Here is a 26,951-nt window from a genome sequence, read left to right as displayed (position 1 = left end):
AAAAAAAAGTGTGCGTTTGCGCTTGAAGATGAACTAAAAAATTTCAAATGGTAAAGTTGCAATGAGCCAAACGTTGACGGGGGACAGTTGGTGGGAATTCTTATCTAATCTCCCAGAGCCGGTTCATGGTGAGGTAGTTATGCGTCCGATAACGAAAACAGACGTTTACAAAAAGCATATAATGATTTAATGTGGGAAGAAAGACAGAGTTCTTGGGTTGCCGTTAATAATAACAACTCATTTCCAGGAATGGCGCTTTGCTTCCGAACAGATAGTGAAGATGATCGCATGTCTGCGCTGTCCTCCCTCATCCGTTTGTGTGAAACCCCTTATTCAAATCAGTCCGTAATTTGGATGTTGGAATGCAAACAACGCTAGAATTTGACCCATTCCCTGCATGATAATGCAGATCAAAATCACTGTGATCGCATACGTTTAAGTTTTTATACTGAAAAAGAGAAATGCAGTAATTAATTGTTGCATTAGCTCTTGAAAATGTGTTTTCTTTAAAAGATTTAGCCTATATTTGGTCAAGAGAACAGTTTTGTCATACCTATAATCCTGCGGTGAGTTTGAATTTTTTGGTTTGTTTTTTTCCAACCAGTTCCTGCTCCTGTAAATGTCAGATGCTCCCTTTCAAGTACAGCTTTTTCTTTGTTTTTCCTTTTTTTTTTTTTAGCTACTGAAGTGATTTATGTTAGCCACTGTTGATATTTGTTGATACTTCTCTGGAGAATTGTTTCATGTTTCTGCTCGACAGGATTTCACAAAGTGGGTCTTAGTTCACCCATAATCTTGTTGTTTTTTAAATTTCAAAACTTCTCTTGCTGTGATAGACGGTTTGTGAAACACTATTCGAACAGATACGACGGCAACAACAGATTGCACATTGAAAAATGGCCCATAATAAGTAAGTAATATTTTATTCATGTTTAATTTTTACTTCAATTTGGCAAGAATTAATGTTTAGCTCATCCATTTAAAATCATACATAAACATTTCTTGGCTTGGAATGTAAGCTAAGATTGATGATTGAAAGATGGAGCTCCAAAGGCGCTCGATCATGCCTCCCCTCCTTTCAAGCTGCGACAGAATTTACTTATTATACTGCAGCTAAAAATAATGCATTTGAAAGCAAGTGACAAATCACGCTGGGCTGGGTGTAATTATCAAATAACCTGCGTTGGCAGGCTGACACGAGTTTCTGGTGTTGATGAAGCTTAGCATGAAAGCGTGGCCCTCTGAGGTTTGCGGAAGCCATTCAACACACGACGAAAGTGTGGAGTGGCTTTGTGTTAAAATTGTGGAGATGAAACTTACCACATCGACGAAGTTCAGTTTAAGGATGTGGACCTCCACTCGGTCGGCTGTGAGAAAGCTGGTCCAACAGCCCATGTGCATTTCCCTGACGTACTGCCAAGATTTGGAGGTCACATCCGTGGGGCTACATGTTTGACTTGATGCTGAAGATTGGAAAAGAAGAGCAAATCATTTGACAGGTGAACACAAAGTATGAACTATTCAGATAAAATTCAAATGCTCTCTTCTTGTGTCCTTCCAAAATCAGTCAAGTCTTAACCGTTTTGATTTTGGGGCCCACATTTTCCAGAACAAAAGGGATTTATAGAACTTTTTTGATTTAATTTGTGTTAAATAGCCATATTTAATCTGCTTACACGTAAACAAACTCAAACTTTGTGAAATGACATGAAACCATGTGATCATCACAAAGACATATACTTGTTATTGAAAGGTCCAACCAGCAGCAGCAAGTCATATTCAAACTTTCCAAAATTAAAAAAAAAAAAAATACACTTGATGCAAACTGTTGAGGAAATTGAGAAAAAAATGTACATCATGAATACAATTCTGAATAAAATAAATACAATAAAACTGTGTCTAAATATCATAAAATGAAATATAGAACAGCATAATATATTTAATTTTCAAAGTACATAACATCGCACTAAAATGTTCTAATTAATATTAAAAACTGTTTCAACAGGTGCTTTCATGAAAAGTGTTTACTGTTGGGGGAGGCGGCATCACTTTATTTATCCTTTTTACTTTTCAAGAACAAATTTGCAGGTGTCAATTCAGTGATACACAGTGTCAGACAAAAAACTTAAAGCGGCCTCTCTAGGAGGCATCCGCAGCCCAAACATGGGCAACACAACCATATGTCTGTGCAACCTTCTACATACAGGTCAAGACTCTATTATACTTTTCTATGTCTCAGAAGGAAACATCGCCTTAACATAGTGAGGGACGTGAGGAAACCAAAACCAGGCTGGAAAACCTAAAGACCCTGCCACCAAGGCTCATCGGATAAAGTTTGTTATTAAAGTCACGGGTTCAACCAGGCAGTCCACAAGTTACAGTTTGACCATGTACAATGCAGGTTTCACAGAAAACCTCTCATGCTCCTTCCAGCAATTCGTCTTGATCTGAAGATGCACGCGCAAACACCTATTTTTAAATAACCAGAGACCAGTTCAAATAGGCGCTGATGTAATTTCACTGGTCAGTCACGCCAGCACTGCTTTATGACTTTTTTCTTTGACAGATGACCAGAGTCTACTGCAGATAAAGTGATAAAGTCTTCGAAATTCTTTATTAGTCACAGTGGAAGCACTTCCCATGGTCTCACACTGGATGTGGAATGTGGACATCAGAAATGCATCTGCAGCCCCACGTTTATCAGACCTGCCAGGATAATGGGTTGTAGCCATCCATCAGACCGGCTCATTCTGCTCTCTGCAGTTTAACCCCAGGATCCATGTCTCTGGAGGCTAAATTAATCTGGCTCTGGTAGTGTGCAAGTGTGTGACTTGTGTATGTATGTTGATTAGAGCTGGTATGCAAACGCACCCGAGTTCACAAACACAACATCCCCTGCACTGACTTCCTTTCTCTTTGAGAAGAACCAGGAAGACCAAGAAGGACATGTCAGAATCCTCTGGCTCAGATTCCACCTTTGATGTCAGCAAAGATGAAAGGATCATATTTGGACTTCAGCGAAACAAAGGGATTTCATCAGTCAATTTCGCTCGCTGTTGCAGGACCTGAAAGTGTGCGTGTTTGTCTTTCGCCAAACAAACAGAGGTAACATTGTGCATCACACCATTTGCTTCTTTTCGAAGCTCCTCAGCAACGTGAATTCAAAAACCTAATCTTCAGAGTGATATTGACAGTTTGCCTTGAGGGAGCAAGCCGAGCTGAACTATTTTTTTTGCACACAACTTAGCCTCAAAAAGAAAAAAAGGATATTCAAACAAATGCAGTGCAATAATATAGGGTTTTTAAAAATCGGTACCGAGTAATGAACTGATCTGAGGATGTCTACAATAGTATTTCGTAATTACTTTCCTTGCCACAAATTTTAAAACAGCAGATATTTATAATCAGTATTCAGATTATAATTACCTCAATATTTTAGTGTTTTTGTCTTTAAAATGTGATGAATTTAAACCCAAAATGTAAACACTTTTTTTTCAAATAACATCAAAACAAAGCAAAACTCTTGCATTGGATGAATTTTATTGTGAAATGTTTATCAACCTTGATTTCTGTTATTTCCAAATGCCAAGGATAATTCACATTTTGCCTCTTAGTTCAATCTTAATTACTTCATATCTTTATTAGCAGACCAAAAACACATTTACTAAACTGGGGCATGAGTTGCTAATGTTGACTGAGGCCCAAACAGGGAGCAAAAAGAGGATTGAGGACTTTTTATGTCACTTCCACTGAAGAGTTGACCAAAAAATACAGGACGTTGGAGGTGGGAGGAGTCAGGAAGATGTTCACAAAGCTACGTCTATAATAACACCTGCAACATGAGGCTCACATGTCGGCTCCTTCAACAACAGTGTAATACAGAAGGCTACAGTAAGACATATTCACAAAAACAATACAGATACAACTCCACAGCTAACACCCCTACAATAAACAATAGGCTTTACTCGACAATCTACTTCAATTATTTTCCGGTAAAAAGCATGACGACAAATGAAACCTGCCAGAGGGTGAAGGGTTAATGAGACATTGCGCGGTTTGGAAGGTCAACAGGATGTGCCTTATTTAGAAGCCCCGCTAATCAAAGACCTTGGTCCAGGCAATGTCATTAACTGGGCTGGTGGGGCAGGATTAAAAAAAAAAGGAGGAATAAAAAAAAAAAAAGAATGTGATGAAGAGCAGCTCAATTGAGACCACAGCGAGTATATAAACTATGATTTTGGCTGTTTTGTTGTCAGCAATGACAATGGCATTGTTGGAGCTGTTCCAAGCTTTAATCCATTTTATTTGTCCAAAACAAGTCAATGTTTCCTCGAAATGGAGGCACTTGTGATGTGTTATACAACCTCATGGACGCTGCAACAGCAGATAAAAAGGAACACAATAAATAAGGACACACATGGATGTTATTAGTCATTAATCATGTTTGACAAGTCATTTTTAGACTCACACTTAATACCCCAAATTGACTCCAGCTTTTTCATATATTGAGACGGATCCGGCCCCATTACCTCTCCATCTCCTCCCCCCTCCTCACCACGGAGGTCAAGGCCTATTTCCTGTTATTTTGGCTCTCAGTTTTAATGTTTGTGGCTCTGTTTCCACAACCATAAAAGTATTTTTCTCTTGTTTGGCTCTGACAGACTCAACGGCCCATGACTGTTGCGCGTGCGCTCCTGGCGTAAATCATGTTGACTCCAGAGCAGAGTGTGTGTGCGTATGTGCACGTGTGTGTTTGTGTCCGTGCATGTGTCACAAGTCCCCCCTCTTTTTACGAGTCACTGTAGGATATGAAGAACATTCATCGTGCCCTTTTGACCCCGGAAATGCCAATGGCCTCGCTAAGCGGTTTGCTGTTAAATGAGGTAGAGAAGAACTATTCCACTCCATGTCCTCTCTATCAACTTCTATCACTTCCCTCCGTCTCAGATTCCATGTGGGAACATGTTTATGGCGCTTCGTGATTTACAGTACGATGATGGTATGAGGACAAGATTTGCAGATAAGATATACATATATCAATAATATATATATATATATATATATATATATATATATATATATATATATATATATATATATATATATATATTTAACTCCAGTAAATGCACTCAAAACTCCACGAAACCATGAATCAAAAGACTAAGATGAATTTAATGTCAAAAAAAGTCAACCAAAACAGCAGCTATTTAATCAAAATATAGACGCTACAATTGAATTAGAACACGCTCTTTCAAATCCAAACCATGCTCTTCTGCTCCAATGCAATCACAATATGGCTTTCTGATCAAATGAAATAAAGGCTCATTAGATTAAAAGCAATCGGGCTAAATCGATGAGAGACAATATGCTTGTGGCGCTCGCTTATTGGAGAGAACAGGTTTGTGGTCGTGGCCAGAATCAGACTGCATTAATGCAATATGATGAACTGGCCACTGCCCTCCAGGAAAAAGGCAGCGGTGTGGTTTACATTTTCATTAAAATGTTGGTTTGGTGATCATCTAACATGGCAATGTGGCTGTCACAACAGTGAATGAATCTTCCCTTTTCTTTTTCCAGATGTGGCAGCTATGTCTGAACTGCACCTGCTTTAAACTGGCAGCAACAAGGGTTTGTGTGGAATCCCACCAGAAGAACTAAATTGTGTTTCTCATTTTAGAATGAAGACAATGAAAACAACTTCTTATTTTAAGCAATGTTTTAAGAATATAGGCATATCTAGATGATGCAACCATATTTATGAATGCTTGGTTTATTGTACTGTAGCGGTTGAGGTCCTTCAACATCCGTCGGTTGACGCTCAGGATGTTTTATGTGCTTGTGGAAGTCAGAGGAATACATCCCCTCTGCTGTGGTGTGGTGTAACAGACTTGACAGCTGGACTCTGACTGGGGTGTCAGACATGAGGGATGCTTTCAAGGCTGCGGGTCATCTTGGACAGAGTTTCACACCCACTCCATGTGCTGCACAGAAACCGGAGCACATTCAGCACCAGACTCTTGCCACCACCAGTCCAGCGTGCTGCTAACAGACTTTCCAACACATGGCTAATATTTCACATTTTTCATCTTACTTTGTTTTAAGAAAGTGCTATTTGTTTAGTTTGCTTTCTAAATATAAATTCAAACGTAACTTTGAATTCCTTTTTTCCTTCTTTTTACTTTCAATTGTCACTATCCACTAGGGAGTAACTTTAGTTACTTCCAAAAAGAAGTAACTAAAGTTAGTAACTTTTGGGGATTTACTTTGCTTCTGATGACTGAATTTGCTCATTTTTTTTAACAACAGGTAACATTTCCACCTTGCCATGTTGGCGACACAATATCGCTGTGTTACACCTGCAGATTTTGGGTTGGTTTTTTTTTCAGAAAACACTAACTTTCATATGGAAAATGTAAATGGGACGGGATATATTAAAAGTGGATATATAGTAGTTCTTTAAAGAGAAAACCAAGAGCACCTCTTGTATAGTGTCATGAACACCAACCACAGAGTCTCGGAAAACAGCCTCTAAAAACTAAAATGGAGCCTGAGAGTCAATCCTTTTCATACATTACATAAACTGTTCCCTCATGACTTGGTTTGTGGTTAAAATTATGGCCCCTTGTGTGAACGACTTTGACTCCCCGGATATAGACCAATACAAGAGAGGACACTCTTACTCTTAGAGCACTTTTACCTGACTGAAACTGAATCCAAGCTAACATTTCTCTGCAGCAATACTACATAACATTATGGTTTACGATGACCTAGTTCACTTTCGAATGGTCAGCGACTCAAAACGTAGCACAGAGAATAAGCAGTCTTGGTTTGTTACTTAGATATTTACATGCTGCGTTCAATGAGAAGTTGCAGAGGAAACTAGGGAAGCATCAATAACTGTGTTTAATATTTTATGGTACACCTGCAAGCTGAGGCCCTAGCCATGCATCAAACTTTATTGATGTTTAAATACTGACTTTAATTTCTATATTGTGCTTAACGCAGTTAAAATGAGAGTGATACAAGGCAGCGTGTCTGACCAGCAACCATCAGAGTAATGAATAGTCTTAGTCTCCCTCTGTGAGCACCAGCTCCATCGTTTCCAGATTTCAATTAAAACACCTTGTAAAATTTATATTAATTCAACAAGGCAAACTGATCCAGTCTAATTAAATTTCACTGTCCAGGACAGACCTTTGTAATTACAAAGAGTGCTCCATCGCAGTGGCTCCGTTCGGATATTACTGACGACTCCGAGGTGATTCATCATCGAGGAGATCAAGGCAGGAGCCACAGCGCTGACACATCCTGTGGTTCTCCTTTTTCTTCCTTTGCTATTTCTCAGAAGTGTTTGAAATCAAGCGTGGTAAATCACAGCCTACAAGTGGCTTGACCTTTCTGCAGCACTCCCATGAGCACGGAAGACAAAAGTGTTATTTATGAAGTCAAAAAAATCTTCCTTTATTTTGGCACCTATGGAGGTTTCACAAGGCCAAGGACTCTTTACAGAGAACGTGAAAGTGTTTGCCTCTCTATCCTACTTTGCCAACCTTTAATCCAGCTCCAGCGAGGCATTCATCACGCTGCAGCGCACTCTGTTAACATTAGAGCGATAAGAAAAATGAATCGTTTTTCAGGTTGTCCTATGAGTGGAGCGCTGACAACGTAGAGAGCGGTGGCTGAAAACCCTGAGTGGAAGGGAGTACAGCGACGGCAGACATCTGAAGTGAGTAGATTTAAGCGTTGTCATTCAGTGAACCACAAGTATGATAAAATGCATGGACACATTTTGAATTTCCCCAGCATGATTAAGTTTGCTGGAAAAACTTGGTTGTTTTACTTTGGTTGGACAGTTTCCCAGCACATTTAACATTTGAGTTTAAGTGATGCTGTGTAATGGGCTTTAAAAAAAAAGACAAAAATAGATTGGTGGCACCGAACTGGCTGTAAAAAGGAGAAGTACTGTCATGAAGTTAAATTATTTATCTCGTAAAGCTCCAGCTTCCTTTTTCACAATCTAGACTTGCCTTCCATCTGCTTTTATTTTCTCTTGGACTTTTCGGGATCAATTTATAATCTCCACTTGATGGAAAACGGTCTGTTAAATGCTGGAAAGGATTACTAGAATAGACCCAGTTTATGCTTGATCCAAGTTAGTGCCGCCTTCTACACAAACTAACTCACTTTTAACTGACAGACATGTACTGTAAGAGACTACACTCAGAAGTATTTTACCTTATCAAGTACCTAAATGTCAAAATGGCTAGGCCTTCAGTTAGCAAGAACTTAGGAAATGTTAGGAGGATATTACATGAATGCAACCCTAGAAATGTGAGTGTCTAGCAGGGATTTAAAGCTGGCGGTGCATGATGTGTTTCGGATCTCCTCTGGCAGATTGTTCCAGAGTTGAGGAGACTTGACAGAAAAGCCTCTGTCACCTCAAATATATGTAAGATATATCATATGAAAGAACATTTAGCAAAAAATATTCATATAAAAAGAGGATAACTCCACTAAAAAGGCAAACTGTTGTTAAAGATGATTATATAGTTAGATAACACTAGTCAACATACAATGATATACATATATATATACATATATATATATATATATATATATATATATATATATATATATATATATATATACATACATACATACATACATACATATATATATATATATATATATATATATATATATATATATATATATATATATATATATATATATATATATATATATATAAAGGGGGAAAAATGCTATTTTGATGATGTCCAAAGAAAAAAAAAGACAAATTATAAAACTATAAAGTAACAAAAAATTGTTCAAGAAATGTGAAGTAGCTATTGTATACCTGGGATTGGATTAAATTGGATTGGAATTAAGATTATCTCTGTCAGTGTGTAGCCACTGGCTGATAATATTGGGTACAGAGGTGGTGCATATAGTATAGTTAGATCAAAGATGATCTCCAGCGGATCAAAATAGTTAAAAGTATAAGGTTGTCCTTTGTTGCACGCACCCACAACCAGATGTTAGTTTCTGTTCAATGCAAAAATATGTTGTTACTGTCTGTCTGCTGCCGCTGGTTCAACTGGAATCTAAAGATCTTATAGTCGTGTACTCGCATCAATTTTAGACTCCACACTTTGCAGAGAGGCAGCAAGCAAGGTCTTCTTGTGTCAGATTTATATCACACCTCAACAAGAACCAGATTGAAATTCAAAGGGATTGAACACAGACAGCCAGATAATGAGCTGCCGCCTCCTGTATGATGGCGATCAAGCAGACATGCTTGATTTCATATCCTGTCTTCCAGATGCTTCATTGTACGTCGCTGTGAAAAATAGCGACTTGCCTGGAGTTACACCGCAGCGTGAAGACTTGTTGAATCTGACAATGAGAAGAGCTTGCTGCAGTCTGGGGGGGGAAAAGGGGACAGGAAGCTGTGACAGCAGACGTCAGCCCAAACTGTCTCCCTTGTTCCCTGGAGGAGTAAATTGTTTGTGTCCAGGGTTGAACAAGGGAGTCAAGATGGGGAAGTGGAAGGAGGGGTTTGATCAAAAGCACCTTTCAAACCATCAAGTTATTCCATTCCCTACGGACAGATTTTTTTTTTCCTTTCTGAGCCAAATGCCAAAATAAATCAATCATACTTTAACAATGGAAAAATCTAAATACATGTCATGCAGATGTTTAAGACGAGAAAAAAATGAAAGAAGATATAGATAAAAGGAAAGGGGAGAAAAGATAGTAGCACTGACTAATGTTTCTTTCTAAAACACCTCCTGCCCAACTGTTACTGGGACTTATAAGCAACCGAAGAGGATGTTACCCTTCAAACCAACATCCATGAAAACTAGCACTACATTGGATTACAAAACTTTTGTAAAACTACCCAGAAATAAGTTGGGGTTTGGCACACTGGCCGAAATCTTTAATAGCACAATACCACAATCCACTCAGTGTCAACAAGCCAAAACGCCTAAAAATTGGATCTGACAGGGTGGTGACTCTGCACAACCCTTCTATGAATCTATAGTTAGCTGCGGGGAGAGTGGGGCTGCGAGGCGCATTCGCGTCGACACGACGACACACACTCCCACATACGCGCACGAACACACACCTATTGTCCCGAGGTTTCCGCAGCTACAGAGTGAGGCCTGACCATCCACAGGAAGGTAAACAAGCTCTTATCAGTGCTCTGCAGGGGCATGCACTGTCCCCTGGCCTCTCACCCTTGCAAACTCCACATCACACAGTCTACACAACACACCAGCTTCCTGACCATCTCACCTCCCCAAAGTCCTTTAATTTCTCCCCCCCCAAAAAATGGATGATCATTCTTGTCTGATAACCGGCTCTAGCTTGTTTAGAGTTTGTGCCAGATTGTGTGCTGGAGAGGAACTGTGGCTGCGATAGCAGGTCTGGAGACAGACAGTCTTCACACTCCACTCTGTTTACACCTCTGGGAGCCATTACTCTGTCGGCTCATCGTTTTCGGAAGCAAGTGGAACAAGAAATTCAATGGCGGCATATGGAGGCGCTGTGGCTTTTTTTTTTTTTCTTTTTTTAACTCCCTACTTAATGTTCATTTTGCTGCTTGTAATAAGATTTTCCATGTTTGCTGGGGTGTATGGTACCACAACAATACAATATCATGTGCATAAAAACAAGTTTTTTGTCAGTCCAGTCAGACTTTCAGTTAAATTTCGCATTACAACAAGGGCTTCCTTGATCAACAAAATTACTTGAGTGTACAAAAAGAAAACATGAGTAATAAACACATCACAAATGCATATCCAGGTATCTATGTATTACATATTGACATAAACTACCTAAAATATCGAATAAGCCGTGATTGTCTTCAGAGGCAAGGACATCACAATCTCTGGTGGTTTGACCCTCCAAAGCAGGATAAACTCTGTAGTTCACCACTCTCAGTCAAAAAAGAGCATTTCCTCATTAAATGTTTTTTTTTGTGTGGAGCCTTCATATTTACAGGAAGAAATCAATGAAGAGAAAAAAGCTCATTTCTGCTGGTTCTCCATCAGGCATATGCTGTGAGAAGCTGCATCAATCTTAAATGATTGGAAGCAACAACTGTGCAATGATTTTCTAACGTCTCAATCTGCTACGGTTACGCACAGTTAGCAGCATCTTGCTGTATCAGTCTTCGTCCATCTCTCCACCAATTATTACCAGGATGAGTAATAGAGTTTTCCCTTCGCTGCTTATTTCAACAAAGTTTAACCTTGGGATTCACTTTACAAGTATCCGTGATGTGAATGTGTGTAATTAGACCGACATGAGAATGAATGTGTGCTTAAAAACTTAAGGCGTGTTTTTTGGATGTCAGCCTGTGAGACTTTGACTTTTCACAGTTTGACGTGCTCTGGCTTGGTGGCACTGACCAGCTGAACACCTTCTCCGTTTGTCAGTTGTTAAATGGAAGACCACATTTCTTCTCCTTGGTAGCTTCTGGTTTGGAGTATTTTGACGCTAAATAGCAATATATAAGTAACAGAAATTAGTGTTTTACTACTGAGGAGCTTGTTTTTGTTTTTTTTTATTATTTGTTTATTATTATTTTTATTTATTTATTTATTTTATTTATTATTTATTCATTGTATATAATTTTTATTCTTTTTTTTTTTTTTTTTTTTGCAGGGTAACTTTTTGTGCTATTTAAAAAAAAAATGTAATTTTACCTGGCAGGAATGGCCTTGCACAACATGGAAACTGAACATCTCAGACTGATAAAAGTTAAAAGAGGAGACATATTGTCGAATGAAAGGTTGAGGCGACACTACTACTTTTTCCTGGGTTATTGACTGATCAATCGCACAAATTACTAATCACAATTTTTCATGATGAGAAGGCATCCTGTATTTCTATTGCTTTGTCTTGCTGTTTTAGATGCAAAACAAAACTTTGAAAATGATTTTTTTTCCGCCACATGTTTAAGATTATGGTGCAAAATTCAAAGCTGCCACAAAATCAGAATTACGATCTTTCTTTTTATAAAGATGAACTTTGACGTGATTGCACTAGATAAAATTATGTGGAAACATTGAAACAAGCAGAAAACAAAACATCCATTATGGATGGGGACATTATTATTGTGGTTGTCAAACATCATAATAACTAAATGACGGAAACACATCCTCTGCTCATGGAACTAAAGTCACATATTCCGCCCAGAAGAGGCAGTCTGGGTGAAGACAGCAGCGAATTGGAGTGAGATCCACCTCTCAATCTCTCAATGGAGCACTTCACAATTTATAATTCATATAAGGCTGAAATAAGCCTCAATCAAGTCATTCAATACAACAAACCTCATTTGCCATTTTAGAACCATCACATTCCTGAGTATGCCGCGATAGATCCCGTTCAGAGCTTGTAAAGAGTGATGACATATGAATGTGTGTGTGTGGATTTTGACAGTGGAAGTACATACAAAAGATTGTTCATTTCACGTGCAATAATTCACGCTGACAGATCCGGCAAGTGCCCCCTAAATTTGCCAGCTCAACTTAAGGATGTAAGAGCTTCCTTCAGCTGCATGCATCGTGGGGCTTTTGAGCATAAGTGATAAGAGTCGGGTTTGCTTTCACCAGCGCACCTTAAATAAGGAGCATTTGAAAATTGGATCTGCAGGGCCTCAAGATGGATACAGGTAGAGTTGCTCACCACTTGTTCAAGTAGTATTAGCAAGCAGGCAGATAAGAACGAGACACTGGTGAATAAAACAAGATCCGAAGTTTCACTTTCAGTTTCTGGTAGGAAGAGCTGCCATCAATTTGTCGTGATATATGAATCAATGAATAAGGGGCATTTAATGAATTGAAATGATAAAGAGCAAACTAAACCCTGCCAAAATGTCAGTGCTGGTCCAGATGATCTCAACATATACCCCGTCTTCACGGTGTGGAGTCATGTAATCTCCACTTTTCCTCTTCTGTGTCCATGAAGTTTCATCGAAGGCATTAAACCTTTTCATCTTAGGATCAAAAGCTGCCTAATGTTCCTTTATATCAAATATTCATGTTTTTCACTCATAAAACATAGTTAGAATTCTTTGAGATTCAAAAGTTCCCATAATATGTTCTTTTAAGAGTCCTAAGACCAATGCTGCGGGAGTGTCTGAAGGGTTCGGAAAACGTTATAAAAGATTAATGAGGCGTCCTCCAGTGAATAACTCCTGTTTCACCGTTTTGCTAATGGACATGTCTGATCTGAAAAGAGCTGTCTGACTAATGTAACTTTATTCCCATCAGTGTCTGCGGAAATGTTCTTAGGCTGACGGTTGAATTTGTTATAGCAGCAGCAGATGAAAATAATCTGTCACATGTCTTCATGGCCTTTTAGGTTCGACTCCGCGGGCTGACAAATACTAGCAATGGTAAAATCCAAAGAGGACTTGCTCACCGTGTCATAAGTGTACACTGTGACACACACAATCACTGTGGCAAACACAGCAGTCACAGATTTCACCCTAGCAAATACGGATCAACCCGTGTGACACCTGAATCAACAGGACACTAAACCCGCCCAGGACTTGAGTCAAGAGGGTTTATAAAACTACACTGCGAAAGCCAGCCAATCGACAGCATGAGACATTTGCATGTACTTTTTCAAAAATTATGGACTGCAGGAATGAATGTAACAGGGCTGTTGCTCTGTGAAATTTACAAGATGTTTGTCACTCAACATGATGCCAAAAGCTACACCACTTTTTTCAGTTTCCAAAATGGAAATACGATTTTGTTAAAGCATAAAAAGGAATATCCAAAATTCATTATTCATTATCTACTTTGATAAGGAACTCATGAAATATTTTTTCATGGGCAACGTACAGTACACAACATAGTATTTCCTCAACTGAAGACAAGGTATCACAGTTTATATGAGTCTCACACGACTACATAGCGTCTAAAACAACTAAAAAACTCACAGGGTATGGGTTCAAAAGTCAAGGGACCCTTCACAGCTAAAGCAATTGGAGCAGTTTTTACGTTTTTTTCTGGATTAAGTTATGGGTACTAACTGCTGATTTATTTAGTTAGTAGAGAACAGTTTGGGCCAACGCAAAAAGAGGAGTTTTGCATCCTATGCTGACGCTAAAGTCAGCCTTCAACGTCACCTGTTGACACGTTAGGCTTTCTACTGAAGCACGTCCTGCCTTTGCCGGCATATTCTGACACCGTGTGCAACCCAACACTTTAAAAAAGCCTAGAATGCTACCATTAAAACGCCTGTGTGTCAACAGTCAACATGGAAGGCTGCCTCTGTCGTCAATATAAGACGCCAAATTATCCCAACGTCAATATATTATGCCATGGGGGCGATGATGCGTTGAATGTCATGGCTAACTTTCAACAATGAGTGGGTGGTACAGTTCACTGTGGTGCATCATAATCTCAACTAGGGGAGCATCTAAAGTATAGTGAGGAAAAAACAAAGCTATAACAGAACTGTGCGGTATGTCGGTGGGGAATGTAAATTTATCACCCAAAAAAAGATAAAAGATAATAAAGACTTTTTAAGATGATGATGAGAAACCCATGTGTTTAAAAACTAAACCCAAGAGGAAAAACTAAATGTGATGAAAACACTCTTCAAATAGTTGAAGAGACCTCCCACCATCTACCTTTCTGCCCCTAGAGTGACTGGCGCAGGTACAAATCCACTGATGTTTGTGCAGACCCCAGAGTGACCAATGGGCAGACAGACGGCAGATAAGAGGACATAATGCCGCAGCTTATCTGCACAGACAGCAGGCGTGTTGACATGGGCACAAGTGGTCGCCATGCTGACGAGGCGATTATCTCACCAACTACTAATGAGCCATTTCAAGCTCACGCAGCTCCACTGTGGTGTTAAGTACTCGTCTGAAGAGCACCAGTGACACCAGTAGCAGACTCTCTATAATCTGGTTGGTGCTGTCACAGGAGACAGTGGAAAAATAGACCCATCCCGGTTACGTAACAGAAATCAAGGGGAATTATATTGAGGACATCCAGTAGAACACTAGAGGAATTAACAAAAACCTTTAAATATGTTTATTGCCGTTTGAAAAGCCACAATTTCCTTTTTTTCTCCTGTTACTTTTACTTTTACATTACTCCTTCCAAGCCTGTGTGCAGCCTTGTTTCACCAACAATTCCATTAGCAGTGCATTAGAAGGGCTTATAGCGTTATTACAGAATATTCATGGTCATATTGCAACTTCATAAAGGGCAAAAACGCAGGGTAACATTAATGGATTGGACATTTCCATATTCAGTGACATCAAACTACACATTATCGTGAGTACTTATTTATTGGAAACTGTGCTTTAGCTAAAAACATTACAATTTGCTGTCACCACTTCCTGACGCTTCAGTTTATTTAATGCCAAATCTACCTCAAGCAGTTTACAACATCATGTGGGAACTAGAAGAAAAAAAGGAAAACGTGGCATTAGTGGACGCTCTGGCGCAGCCAACAGAGTTCAAACAGAGGAAAAACGAGGCAGGCAGAAAAGGATTGTTATTTGGGAGGGGCATAACATTGGAAGAGATTGAAATCGGTCTTAAACAGCGACAAGTGGTCGCGTCTCCCTGCCACCCAGTCTGACTGTGGGCCGAGCCAGCTCGCCACAGTCAAACAGGGGAAGTGGACTGTTATGACTTTCAACGCCATTTTTAACATGGATTTTTTTTTTTTTACTTCTGCCAGCTCCTTCCAAGAATCCATCTGACATCGCTCTTTACTTCTTTCAATTTCATTTCCTACAATGAAATCACGGTCAGTTAGTGTATCACTCACTGAAATCCTATGTAAAGAATTATTCCGAATTGTGTGGCATAATTGGAGAAAAACCACTTATCTTCACGCATTTTATCCTGTCCTATTTTTCTATCACCACCTCACCTATTTGGCTCTGTTCCTATTACTTTTTCTTCTGAACCAGTTATCTTTTCTTCGTCATTCACATAAAATTTGACCCCCGCTCCCTCAGTGTCTCTGTGAATTCTGTTATCTCGGCTTATCCGTCCGTCTGGCTCACTCTGTCGTTCCCCCTTTCAGATCCATGTTCCAGCCTCCCTCCCTCCATCCCCAGCTGCTCACTAATCACTTTTGTACTTTTCCCGCAGCCCGTGGAGGGAGGCTCTGAGGTAGGCAGAAATGCAGCAGGAGGTCCGGCAGTTAACATCACGAAGCCTGACTCCCACTGGGAAACTTGTTGCAGCAGGGGGCATATTCAACACTATTTCCTCGCCAGGAAATGCCAGTCGTGCCGTGGATAAAAATCTCTAAATACAAAGACTTCAGTCAGATGCACAGATAACTGTTTATGCCTCCAGCTGCGTCAGTGCACTTAAGTGAGAGCACATACAGTATTGTGTTTGCCATAATTCATTGGTCTGACATACGTATCTGAAAAGAAAACAGTGGAAAACAAACTATTCAAAATGATCAAACGTAAATATGTGCTAACAAATAAGGTGAGGTCCAAGTTAAACCGTTACGAACCTTAATAACAAGACATACAATGCTCCAGTCATGCAGCTTTAGCCACCAGGAAAGTCAGCATCACCACAGCTTTGTGAGTGAGACTGTCTTTCACATAGTCACCTTATGCCTAGTGCCACTGACACCTGTTAAGAAGCTATGTTGAGTGAATTAACGGTCTATGTGTTCAACTTTGACAGGATCCAATTTGCTTTTTATCAACTAACTTCCTGCCTTTCTACCAATGCCACAGTCCACAGTCCAGGCATTACAAGGCAACCCAACCTGCACCCTTGCATGAGTATCTCTGATCTATAATGCAGGGAAATATCAGGTGAGAGGCCAGGAATTGACACATTTTGCAAGCATCCACAAAGATAGTAATGAAGTGTTGTGCTTGCCAAAATAATAACTATTGTTTTCATGATTATTTATCGACATATTATCATATATAACATATGCATAACATTGCTTTGCTATAAAAAATGTGAGTCGTTTCAATGCAAAATGAAACTTAAAAATGAATTAGTAATAACTGATAAAGATATATAAATAAAACAAAAGCAAAGATTAACAGAATATGCTAAATATAATTCAGAAGTGCAACACACTAGACACAATTGCAGAACCAATAAAGTAGTAATATCTCTCTCTACTTCTCCACTATTGCGCCAGCATGACATTTCAGCCTGAGAATTTCCGAGTATGAACGTGGCTAATAATGTGAAGCCAGAGCGGTGCAGGCAGATTTGGCTCTCCCATAAGCCAGGATATATATTTACTTGGATAGAGCAGCCGGCCGACCACCACAGAACACCACAACAGACAGAGGGCGGGTCACATGAGACTGACTGGGAGCTCTCGGTCAGACGCAGCAGCGTCACTTTGACACTTCAGTAAACTGTACAGTGACACAGATCGGACACGCAAGAGTAGGTTTGAAATGTCTTCAAATTTGCTCCCATCTTAATCCCTACGGACCCATACAGTATATTGCAGACGATCAGCTAGCTTAATTGTTTTAATATTTTGTTTTAATGTTACCTGGGCGCGCCAGGTGGAAACACTTTTTTGTACTAGAATTGAACAAATGACAGGCTGTCAGTTGCATATATGAATCTAGTGCATGGACAAGTACCTCATAATGGCAGAGAGTATTTTGTACTCTCCCCTACATTTAAGCTTTCCTAAATGTTCTTATAGTGGTAGTTACACATTCATGTCTTCATTTTATAAGTATGTTTAATGTCTAAAATCATGATTACAATTGCATTTGCCAAGTTGACTGCTGCAGTGAAACACAAAATTCAATTAACCACAAGACAGTGTCATATGTCTTAAGTGCCACCAGATGACATTATGGCTCCTATAACCATGCATTAAAAACAAGGAGAATGTTTTTCACTGACCCGCCAGCCGCCAGACACAAACAGAAAAACACCTCACTCAAATAACCACAGGGATTTAGATGACTACTGGCACCACGGGCACACAGAGATAAAAACTGTCGGCTCTGTCGTCTAAGAGCTTCAGAACAAATAGCGGCATTTTCAACACAATTAACCTCATAGGGAGTCAGTGTAATGAAACTTAGACTAGTGTGTTGTTGTCGACTACACAGAGAGAAGAGTGACTGAGATGTGGGGGGCAAAGTGTGAACAAGGAAAACCAACCAGACTGACTGATAGCCTTGGGGAACACTGGGAGAATTTTAATATTCAAGAAGAGCAGGGCACAACAGAAGAACACTTCTTTCATATCAAAGTGTCACTTTCAACACAAATAATTTGGGTTACTAACTTTGCATTGCACACACTCTCATTTTCACCCGCCGTCTCACACACCCACAATTTAACCCCAAAATAAAGCTGACAGAGCACTCTGTGACATTGCTGATAGAACAAGGTTCTACAGAGAGCAAGCTTGACAAGTGGAGTGCCTTCTTCTTCTTTGTTTGCAAGAAGGTAGAGATGTAGCACCACCAGACAGGTGCAGTATTACAGGCTTCAACCAAAAGTGAAAGATCTTACAGTGGATTTTCAATTTTTACAAAAAAAGACTGCATGGTTACCGCAAAAATTATAATCGTGATAACGTCAAAACGTGTCACAGTCTGGAGCCCTGCAAATAAATTCATAATGGATCCTTACTGTAGTTAACATAATGATTAAAATTTGATCCACTGTGCAGCTGGTATCTTTTTTGCTGTATCTTTTTCAAAATATGAAGCAAACACTACATTTAGTTTTTCTTCTTCTTATCTTTACCAACAGAATGCTAAAGCTCAAGTTAACATTGAGCAAGAAGCAAAAGGTCCTCAAGCAAGTTTGCATATATTGACGTACTAATAAACTCCTCTGAGATTTTCTTAAGGATTCAGCCGGCAGATCAAGATCTGACACTCAGCCATAGAGGCTGTTGTAGTGCATTGTGGGACTCTTAGTTTGAGTGATGGGAGTGCTTTTTACCGGCGGGCCATTAATAATAGACATTAAATTATGTCGCAAGCTTTGAGTTTGACAAGCCTAGTTTAAGATTCAGGAGACATTACTTTCACACTACAATGCATTTGCTTGCGAAACCTCTTGTCTAAGGTCAAACGTTGGTATAACAGCCCCTCCTTTCTTCAATATCTTCTCAAGAAAATGGATGAAAACCCGCATCTGAGCGAGCATTGATACTTTCTTATCGGCAAGCATCCAAACAACTTGTCCCTGGCAGCATCCTCAGGTGCACATACCTATGAAAGCATTACCTAACAGTGGTTAAGTGTTTGGCATCACTTTATCCTTCAGTCTGTTATCGGTTTTTTTTTTTCCTTTCACCTCAAGGTAAACACATTCCTGGAAACCAAACAGCGTTGGAGACTTTCCAATTTGTGTCGAGGTTAGCGCTGAACATCCCTCCTGGCTGTACTGGCAAGAATAACTGTGATGCTAAAAAATGAAGGCAGTGGTGCATGTGTTATTCTTTGAACTGTACTTTATTGGCAAGAGGCAAAAGGTGCGACTTATTAGTTTTTTTATGATGAAATATTCTACAATAACATCAGAAATGGAGGTCCCAGCTAAAAGGACAGCAGAAGGACATGAAGAGGGTAGATGTGACTATAAGTTCACCTTTTAAGTTTATTCACTGGTCCTGTGACTTACACTAAAAACGCATATTTTATCTGAAACACATATTAACCTTTAATGACATTAATTATTCGTAATACACAGTAATTATAGTGTCTTTTTAAAGGAAACTTTGGGTGACCGTTCCAGGGTAAAAGAGAGCCAAGCTATACGAGACACTGATCAATACTTTGTATTGGTTAATTACTGTGTAATATGATGCTAATACACATGCAAATAAGTTGGTCATTTATGGTAAAGCATGTTCTCTTCCACAAAGTGTATCAATAAATCATACTGAATCCCTTCACAATAACATTGTGGTACAAGACTAAAAATACATTCACTTTCAAATTGCCAAATAAACACTGACTGTCATCCCCCCATCATGTTGTCAATGACAGTACAGTCAGGCGCCATTGGCAGGAGACCATCCTCAAATTCACACAGTACTAATAACATGGTAGATGCAGGCTGTTATCTTGTAGTTCAGGTTTGTCAAACAGTAACTGGCAAAGGCTACACAGCGCTCTTTGTGGCATTTCAACACAACATATATCCAATTGATTCAGCCAAAATCCAAGTTACGACTTCCCCACAGTACTCTGTGAGAACTTAAAGTTTAGGTATTTCTTCACACAATAAAATGAGTCATTGCACATCAAGTCTAAAACATATATATACATATAGATATATTGCTCATGTCCCTGGGTCTGATTTGTCGTGGTATAGAGGGCAATACGATGACATTAAATATAGTGTGTGTAGAGAATCCACCAACGTGAGAGATTACATGGATTCAGTCAAATTCTTTTTATACACTACACGTCTATGCTGCCGGCGCACAGATTCGTCCATCAGTCACAGCTGGGTAGTTCATGGTCCTCTTCCCACACACATTTCAAAGTGAAGAAGATGGTCAAATGTGCAACTTCCAGTTGTTTTTAATCCTGCAGTGCCCTTAACTTGACCACACACCTTCACAAAAGAATGAGTGTTCCTTGTCGGACCTGCGATGCCTACGACTATCAGCAAGCTAGCGGCTACTATGAAGTCTCACGTCAAAACTTCAACACTTCAAACGCTCTAAGACTATCAAAGTTAGCTAAAAACTAAATGCTTGAACTGAATAATTGTACTTCAAATTTTGAAGGGAGAAATACTGATTGTTATTTTAAAGCTAGGTAAAATAATGTTGAAGATTTCTCAATTCCCCAACTAGAATAACATTATGCAAAAGAAACTCTGATGTAGTCGAAAGTTATAAAATAAATAAATCCTGATATATTTTTACCATATTTCTGGGAACATTTTAAACAAATACATTTTCTGCAAGTTGTGACTGCAAATGACATGTCAGTAGCTACAATTTTTAACACATGAAATGGGATTTTCCACAGGACTTTCGACTAAGAGCAATTGCGCATTGGCCAATGTTCCTTTGGTGGTGTGCCTCTGGATGATTTTTTTCAATGAACGAAGTGTGCCGTGGTTTAAAAAAGGTTGAAAAACACCAGGTTTAACTATGTCACTGAGTTGTGTTTTCCAACACCTTTCTGTTTTTTCAGCAAGAATCATCTGATGGGTGACCAACACATCCGCGCTCTATACTGCGCCCGTCCAACATGGATTGATAAGCCTTGACCTTACATGACTTCGTACAAAGTTTTCCTCATACAGCATTTTTAATGAGCTACCGGCATGTGAATAGCCACCGTTTTGGCAGCTGAGGGCGAGATGATGAGGAGGTTCACTCTAATTTCAACAGAAGCATTTCAGCAAGACATAAAAGTGATGTGATGCCAACTGGAAAAAAAAATGTCCTGCATGTTTCATCAAGAGCACCAAAGCTCTGACATTAAAACCCCAGTCAAAAGAATGAGTCACTTGATTTGTTTTTATCAACATCCCCACTCTTCTTAAGTCAACAACAACGGTGCTGGAGCTCCCTCTAGGTCCTCTCCCCAGAGCTACGGCTGCACTTGCGAAGAAAGAAAAGAAAAAATCAAAGGCGGAGGGAGAAAATCCTCTTTAAAGAAAGACGAAAAATTGATAGTGAAAGTGGGGCGATGTGTCAAAGAGGCAATTAGGCCTGAGCTCCTTAAAGGCTCCGCCGGCAGACAGCGAAACGGATCCCCTGCCGCGGAAACAACATGGGGTCAACTCTCTCCAGGTTTGCCAGCCAGCCAAAAATACCTCAATGTTCCCTGCCGCCATCCCACCCTGCTGAGAGTCTGTTTAACCCTCGTGGCAATATTGTGATTCCCCACACTGTAGATCAGCTGCAGCGCCTGCCCTCTTTACCGCAGTCGATGACGAATGTCCGGCATGGTCAATGTATCCAGCACGTCTGCGACTTCTGCACGGCCAGTACTTCTGTAGAAAGCATGGTCGTCAGCTATTTAAGAAGAAACGTAGCACACTTAAATCCTCTTCACATATTTTGCCTTGTGTTTAAACATTCTGTTTCACTGTAATATTGAAGCAACCACTCCCAGTTATGCCCATTGTTGACTTGCCTCTGCCAGCATTTTGCTCATGAAAATTACGCTAAAGTATTTCAGCACTACCTTGGTTTTTCTTTCTAAGAATAACTGATTTTGTTTGGTGGGAGTATCATTATGCTTAAGCATTATAATTGTAATCATTCTAATTCATCAGAAATTATCACAGCAATCTGAGGAGTATTTGAGGAACTTTAGCAGCCAAGCCTTAACACTAGCACTCGGTTTTGAGTGCCCTCCGCTATGAAGTGAAGTGATTGACGTCCATAAGAATTGGGACGACACCTCATGACGTCACACGTAAAGACAACGTGTCATTGGCTGCAGTGCTGTGTTTAGTTTCCTGCATATCGACTGTTGGAGATGTTTTGGAAATGCCAGCTCCAACGTTTTTGCAACATCTTGCATTGGTGGTGACAACTTCACTTGGTTTGGTGAACCAACGGAGAAGAAGTGGGCGGAGCCGAAGCCAGTGCAGTGTTAGATCTGTTAGAGGTATGATGATGTTAACGTTAGCCTGGATGCCAGCCGACTGTTAAGGAGAAATAAAAACATATTGTTGTACATACATGTTGTTTTGTTCATGTTGTCGGACACGGTAGACCATTTGGGTCGCTAACGTGTGATACGAGAGAAAGTAAACAAACAGAAGAGTAGTCCTCGTTACTAAAATGTCCCTGTTGTCCTATCGAACATTGTTTTTAAATAGAGTACAGTGGTACCTCGGTTTTCAAACATCCCAGAATTCGAACAAATAAAAAAATTCGAGATTTTTTTGCCTCGGATTTCAAACGAAAATCCTGAACTCGAAAAAAGTCGAAAAAACATAACGTGTGCGGACCGATCAACTGACCCACGACGCGCTTCGTCCGAGGCTGGAGCGCTCACTCCAGGGTTTGATGTCCTGTTGTGGGCTGGAGCTGGGACAGGGATGAGGCGAGTCTGGGACAGAGCGTTACTTGGTTTATGACTTTGTCACAGCCAAACTGCACAGAAGCACACATTCAGAGCTGGACACGCACCGGGCACCTCTTCACTTCTGGAGAGACGTCACTCACTCGGCAACCCCTCCCACATGCAGCGGCCACACACATAGAGGAACAGCGCACCTGCAGCAGACACTCGACATTCACTCCTACAAAAGCCTGTTTTAAGGCTTGGAACGCATTATTTCTTTTTCCATTCATTGTAATGGGAAAAATCGATTCAGATTTCGAACAATTCGCTTCTCGAACCGCCATCTGGAACGGATTGTGGTCCAGAACCGAGGTACCACTGTATTGTGGTATCCTGGAAATCTATCCACACTTCATATTACCACTTTGTTTCACGTCAGCTCTGGAGTTCCCTCAGTTTGAAGGGATCATTTCAAGTGGTGAACGGCCCTCGGTCTTAGGAGTATTGGGACACGCTACACTTACACGTGAACGCGCAAAGCCAAGTGTTAGGGTGAGAAATGGGACACAGCCTTGGTCTACCATGATTTAACTAGACACAGAATTGAACATACAGATGTACTGTGTTTCATTAAGAGTTCATCTTCTGGATTCTGAAAAAAGCTAAATGTAGCGACACATCTACACATTGCAGACTAAAGTCAATGGCTGTTCTGCGTGCTCATTATTCCCTGTTCATGGACATCGAATGAGTGTTATTCGACCCTCCTCGGCACTTACATGGCTTTGTTGAAGACCATGTCCGAAGTGTGAAGTGCTTAATTAACAGGGTGATAATTAAATGATCTGACTGAAACTGTTATCAGTGCACGGTTCTAATTATAGTGATGGTTTTGACAGGCCGCTCAGCCAAGAGGCATCTGTCCAACACCACGGTCTAAGAGTTCAGCAGGAGGGGCAGCACTGAGGTGACATATCAGGGCCAAGCATGTACTCGTGAGTTTCTTCTGGGCACTACAGTTTCCTCCCACAGTCCAAAAACATACAGCATTGAATTGGTGCGTGTGTGTGTGAAAGCCAGCCAACAAATGACTTCTTCAGAAACACTTCAACAACCCCAACAAGGTTTCACCTTGTTTCTTGGACAAACAACATCTACCATTGACAAACAGTAGATGTATCAAACACCATGTGTCGATCAAAAAATACTCTCTTCATGGACCTTTACACGAAGGAGGTTAGACAGAATACGCTAAAAGTCTAATCTGCACAAATGGCTTCCCATTACCAAATAAAACACTGAGCATAAAACACTCATTAATTGAAACCATGCCGTCAAAAGCGACCACCAGCAGCGAAACACAAACACCTCACAGCAGCAGAGACTTGTTAGAGTGTGAGCCAGAATCACGGCCGCAGGGCACGGGGAGGGTTTCTGCTCCCTTTACCACCTTGGAGGGATTTCAGCGCCGAGTTTGATTTATGCAGCCACAGGCACTGGGAGGAAGGAAGAGGCTAACGGAGAAGGATCACACACACCAGTGACCGTATGTTCTCCCGGCTCTTGTGTCTCGACTGCTAATGACCAGTGAGAATTAAATCACTCAGGTGCAACTGTTCAAATAATGCACTGTGATAGTAAAAAAAAAAAAAAAAAAACGAGGAATCAAATTAACTTTCATTCTATAAGGCACCAGAGATTACTAAAATTTATTTATGTGGAGAAACAAAAATAAGTTCATGGTGCCGACTTATGTTTTAAAGATCAAAATAGCCCGGAGATAAAACACAACTGATGCCACTTGCAAACTGTCCGTCGTAAAATATATTCAGCATAATATAGATTTTCTCTTTTATAAGTTAAATCCAAATGAAAAGTGGCACAGCAGTATACTTGACGGCCTGATAGAACTTCAAAGTGTTCATTCACATCATCAGCTGGATTTATTTCAATCAAACTTGTCGAGTGAAATGTATTGTAAACATGTGTCAATTGGGTTGATGAATAAACAGCACTTCTTCTAAAAGCAGCGCCAGGAAGGTCAGCGTTAAGTGTGGCGGTAAAGAGAGAAGCATGGGAGGTTTTCTTGTATCAGTTTAAAAGCTTCATATCGTCATGATTTTCTACTAAATTGCTTCATTGTGAATATAAAAACCATTCGACCCTTGTTTTGAAAAGTCTACTTCCCAATCTGTGTTATGAGGTTGCTGTCAACTCTGTGTATACAGTGAGTCATTTTAGAGTTAAGTAGCTAGTTAAAAGCAAAGAACTCTCTAAACTGTGTGCTGTAACAGGGATCAAAAACTGTAACATGAAGTGTACATATTTTAAATGTGACGCCCAAAGTCACGGATCTTGAAAAACAGAAGCTCGCATGATTTACTCACCAGAAACTGCAGCGGCGAGGGTCAGAAGAAGGGCCAACCGCTCCATGTCTACCACTAGTTTCAGTTGATGGCCAAGTCTCTGCTCTCGGATGGTCTGTCGCTGTGATTTGAGTGAGCCTGTCCAAACTCCAGCGATGTTGTGAGTCAGGCAGCGGAAGAGCGGACAATTCCAGCCTTCAGAAAGGTTGAAAGGTCTGGAGAAACAAAACGCAAGCCATCAGAGGAGATAAGGGACCTTCATCTCTGGCTGTGTTCATCACACAAATAAAACAATACTGCACACTCGGACAAAAAAAAAATGATGATGATGCTGGTTTGAAGTTCTCGTTCTGAGTCAGCAGAACTTCGGTTTGGTTCTTGGAAACATTTCACCCAGAACATCTTGGTTCAGAACCAAAACGCTGACTGTTTTTGGCTTTTTTTTTTCATCATGACACTAATCCCATGATATTAAGGCTTTAACACGGCTCAAATAATATGGAAAATGACCAGCATCTTATTATCTCTGAACTTCAAATCCAAACAAATATGAGCAGTTTGAGTCAAAGCTGCGGTATAGAACGACTCCACAGTAGGTTACACAACATATTTTGCTACACTCTCAGTGTGGTTCGGATGTCTTGAATTCCTTCAGTGAGATGACAGGATTTTCACTCTTCCTGGCGGACAATGAGGGGTCTGGACCCAGGGGTTATCTACTGGTCACCAAGTTCTGGTTCTGACTCTTTCAGGAAGCGCGACGGCATCGCTTTCTTTAAATAATACCACAATGGCCAGATCAGATAAGCAGGAGACCGTTATATGATTCATATAGAGAGAAAGGAAGAGCTCGTGTAAACAGGTCGTGTGTTATTTCAACAGAAGTGTCAGTTCCCATGACTTATTTCGTGACTATAGAAGTCACGAAAATATATTTCACCGGTATATTTTAGTCAAACAAGAACGTTTAAAATTAAACATGGATGCCAATGTGTCTGGATTGTAGTTGCAAAAACGAAAGAAGGTGCTTGAGCGAAATAACAAGCGGCTCAGCAGGGGAGGAACAGGTTTTTGGAGCAGCTCGAGTTCTCTAAACTTACTTTTGAGGTGGTGTCTTGGCCTTGAAGAGTGTTTCTGTAATAATCCACGATGGAGGATGTGACTGCAGCCAGGACTTTCCAAACTTTGTGTGTCTGTTTCAGGGCGGTGCGCGTTGGGTTCACCCCCTCCCACCGACCTTTTCACCGCGTGCGTTCAGCCCACGCCCTGCCAACACGGAACAAACTATCACAGCTATTCTGTCAAAGAAAGAAAAAATCTGCAGCACATTCTAGGAAAGTCAAAAATAAGAAATACTGTAATATTAATCATAATCATTATCATGAATTTTATAAACGCGGTTTTAGAATTCAACAACTGAATTGCTGAAGGCTACTACAATTTTTGCACCATTCGACCCTTGTTTTGAAAAGTTTACTTCCCAATCTGTGTTATGAGGTTGCTGTCAACTCTGTGTATACAGTGAGTCATTTTAGTAGCTAGTTAGAGAGTTTCATTCATATATA

The 26,951-nt window shown here is 40.2% G+C and overlaps 1 protein-coding gene across 1 annotated transcript in view; it reads right to left on the bottom strand.

The window, feature by feature from the left end:
* The window catches only part of eng (endoglin), a 58,855-nt gene extending 32,245 nt beyond the window's left edge, over positions 1-26,610 (bottom strand). The window contains exons 1-3 of the mRNA XM_053864646.1: positions 26,487-26,610; positions 25,408-25,601; positions 1,321-1,463 (exon numbers count right to left, since the gene is read on the bottom strand). Of these exons, the coding sequence (XP_053720621.1) occupies positions 1,321-1,463; positions 25,408-25,453 (189 nt within the window). The 5' untranslated portion in view covers positions 25,454-25,601; positions 26,487-26,610. The remainder of the gene's footprint in view (positions 1-1,320; positions 1,464-25,407; positions 25,602-26,486) is intronic.
* Between the last annotated feature and the right edge of the window lie 341 nt (positions 26,611-26,951).

This window comes from Synchiropus splendidus, chromosome 1 (genome assembly GCF_027744825.2).
Source record: "Synchiropus splendidus isolate RoL2022-P1 chromosome 1, RoL_Sspl_1.0, whole genome shotgun sequence".
In the NCBI taxonomy this organism is placed as follows: domain Eukaryota; kingdom Metazoa; phylum Chordata; class Actinopteri; order Syngnathiformes; family Callionymidae; genus Synchiropus; species Synchiropus splendidus.
This window is presented reverse-complemented; position numbering and strand designations above follow the sequence as displayed.